Source organism: Excalfactoria chinensis, chromosome 17, assembly GCF_039878825.1.
Source record: "Excalfactoria chinensis isolate bCotChi1 chromosome 17, bCotChi1.hap2, whole genome shotgun sequence".
Classification (NCBI taxonomy): Eukaryota; Metazoa; Chordata; class Aves; order Galliformes; family Phasianidae; genus Excalfactoria; species Excalfactoria chinensis.
In genome coordinates, this window is record NC_092841.1 from 9,804,415 (window position 1) to 9,816,463 (window position 12,049).

The 12,049-nt window shown below is 48.2% G+C and overlaps 1 protein-coding gene across 1 annotated transcript; it reads left to right on the forward strand.

Annotated features, from left to right (window-relative positions):
- Positions 1-7,142: 7,142 nt before the first annotated feature.
- Positions 7,143-10,282, forward strand: LOC140260085 (melanin-concentrating hormone receptor 1-like). The gene is made up of 2 exons (XM_072352058.1): positions 7,143-7,300; positions 8,658-10,282. The coding sequence occupies exons 1-2, from the start codon at positions 7,243-7,245 to the stop codon at positions 9,701-9,703; spliced, it is 1,104 nt and encodes a 367-aa protein (XP_072208159.1). The 5' UTR covers positions 7,143-7,242; the 3' UTR covers positions 9,704-10,282.
- The last annotated feature ends 1,767 nt before the right edge of the window (positions 10,283-12,049 follow it).

Sequence of the window (12,049 nt, forward strand, 5' to 3'; positions counted from 1 at the left end):
TTTCTGCCAGCCCTCAGCAGAACGAGCCGAGCCGAGTGCTCGCGCGCAAGCAGCGCTCTCTTAAAACAAGAGACTGCCTAATGAAGCCGGGCAGCTTTTGCTGCGTGATGCTACAGGATTACCAGCATCCGATCAGCTTAAAAACACATAGAGGCTTTAATTGTATTCACTAAGTGCCTAGCCCGCAGCCCAAGGGGAGGTGCGGGCATCTCTCAGGCCCAAATGCAACCCCAAAAGAGGGTTCCTTGAGCAGTCCCGCTGGCGGAGGGCAGAGGGTGAAGCCTCTCGAGGAGGAGCTGATGCTTCCAGAAACAGCTTGCCTTGTGAGTTCAAGAAGAACGAGATCATTATGCACATCTAATTATAAACGTCAACATCTTACAGCTTTTGTAAAATGAAGGCATAAAGCCCTAAGTAGCTCTGCTAGGAAGTGAAAGGTCTTGTTATTCCTTCTTTGAGTTTCATCAGAGCTTATAAAGCACGTTGACATTTATAATAATCCCCTAAATTTATGTAGCACCTTTTGTCCTTTTAAGGATCTTAATTAAGCTTTGCAGCTCCCTGAGCACAGACTGAACCTGCTTTTCAAAGAGTAGCCCAGATCCTGCTCTGTATAAAACAAGTCCCGCATCACTGCTTTGTGCAGGATAGGACTTCACCTCCACCCCTTTGCAGCACAATTACGCCATGTGTGTTCTGTGGGTATTCCCAACCAAAGGTTCAGCAACAAACACATTATTAAAGCTGGGTCATTTAGGCTTTAAGCTCTGCAGACATACACACCCACTGAGTAGGGGGTGCCACAGGGAAGTTTACCCCCACTTCCTGGAATTCCACAGCCTTTGAACACAAAATCACACGGGGGCGTACCTAACCCTGCAACCTAAACCCCGTGCTTCCGCGTTCCAGCCCTGGTAGCAGACAAGCAGACGAGAATTGCCTCGGCAGTCTGGATTTCCTATCATGTATCTCACAGCTTGCATTTTACTCTTGGGGGATAAACAGCTCTCCGGTGATCCACAGCACGGAGACCAACCAGGGGCTGCCTCTCAGGGGTGACAGAGCTCTGCTGTAGCGCTCATTTCTGCCTGTCCACAGACCAGGAATGAGAGAACTGACTGGACTGCAGAAGAAGAGAAGTCTTCCATAACACGCTGCTATGCCATTCCTCTGCTCAGAACCAAGTTGTACTTGAAGAGAAGCTTTTGGGTCGGGGACGGCCCCAGGAGCCCCGCCCTGCGCTACCAGCCCCGCACCCGTTTCAGAACGCGCGCCAGCAGCATCAGCCCGCGGCCGTACGGGGCACCCGGCGGCTGCTTCCCGGGCCGGGCTCCGTACGGCCAGCGAGGGACGCTCCTCCTCGGGGCGATGTTGCCATCTAGAGGCCCGCGCTACAAAGATCGTCTTGTCGCACGCTGTTGGGAAGGCGTTTCTGTTTTTAATTCAAGGGAGCGCATGAAAGCAGCATTTTCAAGTAGTAACTGGGCAGGAGGAGCACGTATCTTGCTTCTCCGGTTGGGATGTTTGACTTAAAACGTCACTGCATGATGCTTTGCCAGCTCTCCCCAGCCCATGGCTTTAGCAGCTGAATAACGTCTGGAGCTCAGTGTGGTTCTTTTCACAGCACAAGCAGCTGTTCAACTCCAACCCCACCCCCCGCCTCTTCTCTGAGGTTTACCTTAACGTTTTCCCTTCTCCATCACCAGAACAAAACACTGCAGATGCTGCCAGGGAGAGAAGGGGTCCCACTGGCACAGGTGACACACACAACAGCATCTGCAGCTTCAGGCGAGGCCACAATGGACAAAGATGTGCAGAATGAAGATGCAAAATTCCCAATCCCAACTCTCAACTGCAAACATCTCAGCCTAAAAAGCAGCAGCAGCCCCACCCATAGAGAAGCCAGCAGTAGGGCCATAGAGGCCCAGACCAGACATCTGAAATATTTAAAGTATCTTATGAACCAGCGGGACAGCGCTGTACTACTCCCATTCCCTGCTGAGCTGCAGCTCGAGGTCTTCTGTTCCCTGCTGCAGCTCAGCATGGTATCACTGTTTGCAAGCACTGCTGCTTTCCCCAGACAGGAGCACAGGCACTGCTGTTAGTAGAAGTGAGGCAGTAATTGCCCTTCACAGAACTAGTAGTGATAGACAATGGCACAAACCACAGCTAGAGTCAGTGTCTACTTGGCAAACAGGACTTAGAAGGGATTCAGGAAGTTCTTACAGCAAAGAATCCTTTTCATACACACAACTACAGATAACAAGCCCTTGTTTCTCCTTCACCGAGCTCAGCTCTCCCTCTGTGTCACTCTACTGGAATCCAGCATGCACCACAAAAAGCTGCTCCACAGCTTTGTCCCAAATAAATGAGACGAAAGCTGCAGTCTGCACCTTTCTGTTCCCATCACAGCAATCCTTTCCCTACATTTAGGTGGGAACTCAGGCAGGAGCAGCCCTTATATGCCCAGCACTCAGCTGCCACTGGACTCACCTTTCCATGGCACACACTGTTTCTGCTCCTGCTCCTCTCCCCTTCCTGTCCACCTGTTTTCTTCCTCCAAAAACTGTCTGTACCAGCTGCTTTCTGTTCTCATGCCTTTCCTCTTCTGTCTCCTCCTCTCAGAAAATTAAAGATAATACCCTTTCCCCCCTGCCTGAGTCCCTGTTTAACATTCACTGCATGTGCTCGCACTGATTCAAAATGGGATTAGACTTTCTGTTGCTTTGATGTCAGTTGGGCTTTGCACTTAAGGCAGAGTTGGAAATAAGCTCTCTATTACCAAACATCCTGGTTGCTGTCCACCCACTTTCAGCCATTCTGGACATGAAGATCAGGCACATTTACCTTCACAGAACAGGTTCTCCTCCAGATTCACCAACCCCACACTGCAGTGCCAGCCACGTGTTGTCCCTGTGGGCATTATTCCCTGGAAACAGCTGATATCCACTCCAACTGTTATCAGCCACCACTGTGGAGTCTAAACAGCTCCCATCAGGAGCGAGTTGCAATTAATCACAGGAAAACACAACTTTGATGTCAGTGAATATTGCAGCTTACAGAGTGCGCAGGCCACTGGCATCACTTCAATAGAGATTTGCGCTTGGGAGTCCTGCTGGCAATACCTCGAGTTGCTCTAGGACAACTGAGTGCTCTGGAATGGCCAAGATAAAATTATGTCCTCTTCTCTGTAGCATGCCGCTCACACTAAGCACAGCCATAGAAAGAGGCACTCACCTCTGCTTTGTCAGGCCTGTGCATCTCCCTGCAGAGGGCACAGACTTTTTTTTTTTATTACTATTATTTTTATTATTTTTATTAGCCAGTACCTCCTGCTAATCCCAGAACCAAGCATTTATCTAAAGTAGGTGAATAGCTTGTTATGGACAAGCTCACATCATCAACAGTCTTGCTCTGCCTCCAAGACATCATTTCTTGAGTCCAGTGATATCCAAACTAGCCCAGAGCACTGCTGAAAGTTAGGCAAGACCTCACTTGTCTCTATCCCACTCTGATCTTACAGCAGAATTAAAGAACCCTTTACACTGTTTGCTGCAGAGCCATGACAAGGGCTGGCATCTGACAGCAGATCCTGCTCACACAGGACCACCTAGTCCTGGAGTCTGCAGGGATCACAGGTGGTGTTTTCTGCCACACATCAGACCTGGTACTCCACCTCTATTCCCATTCGAGCTTCACCACACAGACAATTGAGTCTCCTCTCTGTGATACAAGGTCTGGAGAACTGAAATGTTTGGGTACATCTGGAGCCATCACACAAGCTTCCACCAGCTGTCTGAGAGAGCAGCTCTGCAACAAAAACAGTTCAGCTATGGCTGAGATCTGCTTCCCAGCCTTGTACATGGGCAGGGAGCACTATGCGTGCTTGCTAAGTAGAGCTGGAGACCATCCAAGCTCTCCCCAGGATCTAGCAATTGTAACCCCTGTTACCTGCATCATGTCACCCTGCTGTAGCTCCAGCTGCAGGTTGCCTTAAGCCAGGACCTCAGGCACCCCCCACAATATGCCTCTGCCAACATAGCATCTAATCCATTTTGCCTAATGCATGCACACAGACTTGATTAATCGTCTGAGATGAGCTCCATCCATCATCAGGGAGTAAAGAAGATTAGCTCCACAGCATGCCTGCCTCACATTGATCCCATTCTTCAGGCCTCTTGATTAATAGCAAGGCCACCTTATCTGGCAGGCCAGGAAACATGAATATCCAGGCTAATATGAGACAAAGGGAAGCTCAAGCACTCGGGCTTCTACTTGCCACCATCAGAGCCATGCTGGCAACCCCCAGCCAGCCCTGTGATCTGTTCTCCTCATCCCCAATACTCCATGCCTCTCTGCACCCCCTGCTCCTCTCTGCCAGCCATCCTCTACCTTGTGGGCAGGCAGCAGGGAGAGCAACCACCAGGTCACTGATGCATCACTGCAGGAATGCAGTGCAGAAAGCTAAAGTTGGGGTCCATCTCCCCCTGCGGGCAGCAGTTCAGACATCACTATCAGCAGAGGGAAGTCTGAAAAGCCTATTCAGAGGCCTGATGTAACCCACACAGGGTTACAGCTGACCACCAATACCTTCTCAGCCAGCCTCTTCCTGCGAGGATGCTCTTGTGAAGTAGATGCAGTCCATTTGCAGTGCCATCTGGACGAGCTCCAGCCCCTGCCCCTGGCTTGCTGCTGACGTTTCATTAACAACTCACTCCTTCCAGCTCCTGCCTCCTCAGCTTCTGCTGTGATCATCTGGGCTGCAGTTTTGTTGCCCTGGGTTTTTTCCAAGTGGAAATTATTTCTCATTTCTTTTAACAATCAGGACACAGAAAAAGAGACAGAGGAAGGAAATTTCCAGGAGATGAAAGGGCAGGATTAAGGACACTGCTTTCACTTTGTTATCCCTCTAGCGCAGTTAAGTATATTCATTCCAGTAGGAAGCTTTAATTAAATACATTTTTTTCTGACAGGAAAGGAACCTGCATCTAGAGATAGCCCTGGTTTCTTGAGTCTGCTAAAATCTCTAGCTGCAGTGTCAGCAACAGAAATTCACATGCATGCACTCTTACACAAAAGATCCCAAATCGCTTTACGAAGGCTCTGTCACCCCAGTCTGGCAAATAAGTCACAGAATTAAAAAGCAGATTCACAAGCAAGGCTACTGTACATGCTGCCAGCAAGAAGGGGATTCGAGTGCCCTGAACTGCAATGGCTCAAGATGTGGGAATGGGCCTTTGCATGGAGGCTTAACCCAGGGCAGGAGACAGCAGAAATATCTCCAGTGCCTTCCAGAGGAATTGCCTTGCTCATGCACCTGGAAAATCAAGGATAGAGGAGAGAAAAAGGCCTGGTGGCAAGCTGGGACATTTAGGAAGCATCGCACTGATGCATCCACATCCTCTCTACTGCCGCAAAACCCTTCAGGAACTGAGTCAATCAAAAATAACATTTTGGGTTGATTTTTATCCAGATGAACTCTCTCCAAGTATTTAAGTCAGCCAGCAAAATGGCCTACTTCTGGTTTGTTTAACCCTTCTGTTGAAATCTGCATCAAGTTTGAAAACCAAAAATCCATAACAGTTTCCAGAGGAAGTCTCACTTAATCTTATGCTATAGCACTAACTTCTACAACAGAAGTGTCTCACCTGGCCCCTCTGAGAATCCCATTTGCCTTTTGTAAAGCCGTGTTAAACAGGCAGCTCGTAGCAAACCCATGTACATCCTTCTCCTTGTCTTCACAACTAACAAACTCCCAGCTGATAAACAAGTGCTTATTGCTGCTGCTGAACGTATGCCTCTTCTATGTATGACAGCCCATACTGGGGTTGTTGCTGGCATTACAATGGGCCTCGTTTTCAGCAATATGGATTACTTCTGGTCCTGGCTGATGCAGTTTTATTAAGCTCCATGTATAGAACCATAGAATTGCTCAGGTTGGAAAAGACCTTAAAGATCATGAAGTCCAAGTGCTGCCTAACCATTCTACCCCAACTCTTAACAACCCACTGCTAAATCATGTCCCTGAGCAGCAAACTGATTAAAAACACACTCAAGGATGGTGACTCAACCACTTCCCTGGGGAGCTTATTCCAGTGCTTAAACGTATATGTTTATTTATAAATACAATGAATTGGCCACTGTAGCTGATGCCAGACCTTGCTACTACTGAAAAAGATGGGAAGTAAAGGAGATTTCCAGACAGATGGATCTAGTTTTTATAAAGCTAACCTTGTCCCCTTCACTGCTCTAAACCAGAGAAATTTTATCCTGATGCTGCCGGTTTTCTAGCACACTTCCAACGCTATATCGTGCTTCTTCAGTTCAGGCAATGTTCAGAGGTACCAAATGATCTAATGGTATCATGATTTTACCAAACTGTGACAGGGGGAGCAGATCTCATGCATCAACAATGGGAAGAAAGCACAATAAAATCAATAGCTTAAAACTATGGAAAAGAGGATACTGCTTGACACTGCACAAAGAGCAAGGCAGTTTCTCAAAACTTTTAAGGCCAAGACCAGTGAAACACAAAACCTGAACTAGTGATCAGGCTAGTTTCTGGAACTAGGATGCAAATGAGCTAAGCAAGAAATACAACAGCAGAGAATTAATTACAAGTGAAGTATCTCAGGCTGGAACTTGAGCTAGAGGAGTCAGAGACAAAAGCAACAGCTTCCAGAGTGTGATTTGGCACCTTGATTACCCCCAGCCCCACACTGGTGGGGACAAGAATGTGACTCAGGAATGAAAAGAGCATGTGAGCCAAGAGAAAAATCCATAGCAAAGGCAAGAGAGTGGAGCTACATAAAAGGAAAAAACATAGCCCTTATCTCCTGCTGATAACAGTGAAAGAAAGCTGGCTATAATTGGGATGGTGCAAATCCCATCTGTCCATCAGGGGATCTGGGGAAAGTGACACGAAGGAGCACTGGCTGCAACTCCACGTAAGCAATGCCCCTCTGCTCCCCCTCTCCCGGCATCCCCTCCCACCTGATAGAGACAGAGGGATGCTTTCAGCCGACGTGGCTGCCAGAGTCAGCTGCTCCTTGATGTCAGCACTTGCTTCGAGCTCGGCAGCGCTGGAGCCGGCAAGCAGAGCACAGCTGAACCTCAGACTCCGCTGCTGCCTCCTACACCCCGCTCAACCCCGGCTGAAGGACCCACCCCATCGCCGCCACGGATCCCTGGAGGCAATTTGTCCAACTTTGAGAAGAACCCCAGCCCCCGGGGCTAATTGCCATGGCCCCCATCAACTCTTTGAGCAATTTCTCCACGTCGGAGGCTGGGAACTGCTCAGGTGAGCTGGGCTGCGGGACGCTCTGCTGGCGACTGACCAGCCGGGGGGACCAAATGGCAGGGGCCAGTAGCAAGGGTGCAGCCCCAGCGCTCCCCGTGGCCAATCTGCTATGCCTTCAGCACCCGCGGGAGGACAGCTCCGGGGCCCGCCGCGGGGCGCTCCTGGGAGACGCAGTGCAGGGCCCAAAGGGAAGCGGGAGGAGCCGCCGCTGGGGGGTCTTAGTGCCGAGGATAGAGAGGAGCACACCGTGCCAGATGGGCAGGAGAGCAAGACAAAGAATGAAAGACGTCACTGGGGTGGGAAGGAGAGAGGCCCCTGCAGTCTGCTGCCTTCTGCATGTAATCAGTGTTGTCAGACCAATTGTTTAGGGGCGGTAAGGCTGGCTTTCGAGAGTACAACAGAAGTGTTTAACAAATGGTTTTTGATGCTCGACATCTTCTACATTGCATAAAAGCATGTTTTAGGTGCTATCTTTTGAGATGCAATAAAGATGTAGATTGCTGCGCATTCGGGCGTGATTGAAGACTACAATCCAGGCTGACTGAGTTTACAGCACAGTCCCCTCTGGGACTTCCCAGGAGTAACAGCAGCCACAGATCTGCAAGCAAGGACAAACCAATGCCTAGAAGTACGCTGAAACACACTCCAAACCCTTCCGGTTCCACACACCAGGATTTCTTCTACACTGAAACTACAGAAAAGGGCAGAGGCAGGGAAGGGAGACAGGAAGCAATTGTGCTCTGTCCTGCTTCTGACAGAGCTAGGACATGCCAGGCTACAGTCATAGATTCCACAATGTAGATAAGCATAAGCTGTGTCCTAGCACGGTCAGTGAACTTTGTCTTATATTGAACAATAGATAAAATACCCAGCAGACAAGCTGAAGTTGTCAAACAATAGCTTTAGTTTTGAATATATTAGGGTTTTGGCATCCATAGGTGTTTGCTCCTCAGATGTGCAAAGATGCCTCACCCACTCCTTCAAAAAAAGGCCGGACACTCAATACTCCCACAAAGTAACATTACTATCAATTCCATGTTAGACAATTGCAAGAGCAGAAGAATACCAGGCTGATGTTAGCCCCCAAAAGACGTAGGAAGTTTCAGAAAATGACAACTATTTCTGGAGAGATGAAGGATGCCTACATGGCCAAAAAGATTTGGGGTGGGATGTAGGGGAGTTACGTGCACTGCACAGCAGAGGTGTCATATTCCCAGCTAAGCCTCTCCAAGTGCAGCAGAGGGTCTGAAACATTGCTCCAAGCCACATATTTGGGAGGGATCCAGGTGCAAGGCAGGGCACACATACCAAGAGACCATTTCTGGATTGCACTTAGGATTTTGGTTTGTTTTGGCAGTAGCAGAGAAGCCAGCACTGTACACCAATGTGATCATGCCCAGTCTCTTCAGCATCATCTGTTTCTTGGGCACTGTGGGGAATCTCATTGTCATTTACACTATTGTCAAGAAGAAGAAGCTGAAGCATAACCAGACCGTGCCTGACATTTTCATCTTCAGCCTCTCCATCGTGGATCTCCTATTCCTCTTGGGTATGCCCTTCCTCATCCACCAGCTCTTAGGCAATGGCTCATGGTACTTTGGAGCTACCCTGTGCACCATCATCACCACCCTGGACAACAACAGTCAGATCACCAGCACCAACATTCTTACAGTGATGACCCTGGACCGTTACCTCGCAACTGTCTATCCTCTAAAATCTGCCTATGTCCGGACCCCATTTGTTGCAGCTCTAGTTATCTGCATGGTGTGGCTGCTCTCCTTCCTGACCGTCATTCCTGTGTGGATGTATGCAGACCTTATGCCTCTGGCAGATGGGACCTTTCGCTGTGCTCTCTTGCTTCCCAACCCAGAGACTGATATCTACTGGTTCACTCTCTACCAGTTCATGCTGGCATTTGCCATGCCACTGACTGTAATCTGTGTAGTCTACTTCAAGATTCTGCAGCACATAACCACCACTGTGGTCCCACTGCCCCAAAGGAGCCTCCAGGTTCGTACCAAGAAAGTCACCCGCATGGCAGTTGCCATCTGCTCTGCCTTTTTCATTTGCTGGGCTCCTTTCTACATCCTCCAGTTGGTTCACCTTGGCATTGATACTCCATCCATGTCTTTCTTTTATGCCTACAACTTTGCCATTAGCTTGGGCTATGCCAACAGCTGCCTCAGCCCCTTTCTCTACATTGCCCTCAGTGAGACCTTCAAGCGCCAGTTCTTGGTAGCAATCCGCCCCTCAAAAGTGCCATGTCACAACAGCAGCTCTGCCAACACCAGCAGCATGACAGATGGCAGCATATGCCTAAAACCAGCTTCAGAATCCACTCAGCAGACTCAGCTTCCAGAGGACTCCTCACACTCGCTGCCTGCAACTGTTGCTGTTCACTAGGTGACACTGGAGTCACCACAACAGAAAGCCTTCTGATTGGGAAATCTCATGACACTTGCACATATTTAAGTGCAGCTGATACTTCATTCTACACACCACAAAGTACAGCAGTTCACTCACTTCTAGTGATCACAGCAGGCTGGTATGCAATGCTAGCACTTTTATCATCAGATGCAGAGAGATGATTTTTGAGTTAATGAAAGTTTGTAAAAAGGAGCTATGTTCTTCCATTCCAGACTCTGCCCACCTCAGAAGAACATTCACACTTATGACTGCGAGGTATTTTTATTGGTTTTCCACCTTCTTTCCCTGGACTCTAAAGCCAGACAGACAGAAACAGAACTTGCAAACTATGATTTTAAAAGTCTTTGCCCCATCTTAAATGCCAGGAATTTTCACCTGTGCTGGTTTTCATGGGACTTCTTTGGTCAATATTCTGCCTGAAGAGAACAAAGTTCAAGGAATGCAAGCTTGTGCCATGCAGACTTGCTCTAAAGACTAGTGAAACTGCTGTCAAGGTGGTAAAGATTGGACATTCCCCTCTTCCTCCCTCCCTCTCCCCCCTTAATACCAGCAATGAGGCAAGTATGAGGGAAGGGAAAAAGGGTTTAATTGTCTGAGCTCTCAAAGCAGCACATTAAAGATGTTATCTTGTTTACAGTAAAGGTGTTTATGATTCAACCAGTCTATTCCCACTTTAAATGAATCAGTCCGACTTGGTGTGGTCAAGCCTCATGTTCAAAATCAGTGGCACAGTGAGCAAATCAAGAAGGGAAGCCAGAACCAGCTGATGCAATGCAGGGAAGGGTCTTTGTGGGGAAGGCCTTTTCCAGACCTCATCATATGGAAGTCAAGGCACAACACACTGTCACCTTCCCAGGGTGAAATCCTTACATAGATAAGACCTGACATCAGAGAAGCATGACTCAGGAGGATGGGGGGTTAATCACTGGGATTTTCTTCACGTTTACAAGGGAGGACAAAAGCCCTTCCAGATGAAGAGCCATCAGTGTCCAAGTTGCTCTAATAAAGGGCTTCTGTATAGGTTGTAGGTTACTAGCCAAAACATCCTAAACAGACACAAGATCCCACCATTACCATCCTCTCATACAAATGCCACCAAGTCTGGCCACATCCAGTCCCAGATCTCCTGGCAACTTGCCCCAGAACTCAGCACCACCACCAGCCAGAAATTTCTCCCTGATGCCATTTTGGCATGGTTGGCACCAAATGCCCTGTATTTCAGAGCAGATTCTGTTAACTCAGAGTCTATCATTGTTCTGATATGTATGCAGATTTATGCCTTTGTCCTCTCTCCTGTTCATATTTGTTGCACAACACCTCCTGCTTCCATCCCAGTGCCTTTATTGCTAATTACAGAAATAGAAAACAAAGCATTACTCTACTTAATAGAAAAAACAACAACAACACAGCTCCTTATGCAGATAGGCAGCTTGAAGGACTGCTGCAGTCTGTGTGAAAAGCACAGTGAGAAAAGCAGAGAATTGACACAGTACGTTTTCCTGCAACCCCACCACTCACATGTGGCCCTTTGTCTCTTTTGCTTGATAGGAACTAACGGAAACCCAACTAAATAGCTAGAAGCACAAAAAAAAAAAAAAAGACCATATACAAATAAATACACAATACATGGTGGAAAGAACCCATTCAGACTAGTTGCTTGGTCTGAGAACCTGCCATGCTGGATGAGATACGTTTCCTTGACTATTTCCACCAACACTTTCCCTGTGTGTTTGCTAGGTACCACACCAGACAGCAAGATAACAGATGGGTTTATTTTCCCCCATTTCTTTTGTCCTTTGAGGTGTGACTGAAACTCATGTCACAGTTGTGATCAGTTCACACAAGTGGCATACTTACTGCCCAGCTTATTTACTTCTATCTCCTGAGCTATCAACAGACATCAACTTTGGTTGTGCTTGCAGGGTTCACTCCCTGGCTCAACCTCATCAGTTTCCCCGTTTCCACTATCCTCATCCCCACTGTAGTGGAATGCTAGGGTCACAGCCTATACCAATGAGTGAGCTACTAGAGTACGTGAGTACCTGGAGTAGAGGGAGGGGTCTGGAGCCACCCTGCTTCCATGCAATCTGAGTATGCGTGGGGTCCCCCCTTCCTCTCGCCCCTTTTCTCTGCTGCAATGTGACTGTACGAACAGGGGAGGGTCACATTCCTCAACTTGTCCCTTTCTCCAAGCTGTTACTGGGAGGAGTTAATTCCTTTTGGCATCTTTTCCTATAGCACCTATTTCTCAAATAAAGGATCCGTCATTGCCTTCATTTGCCCTACACCCACTTTCAAACTCTGGACATACAGCAATAAAAT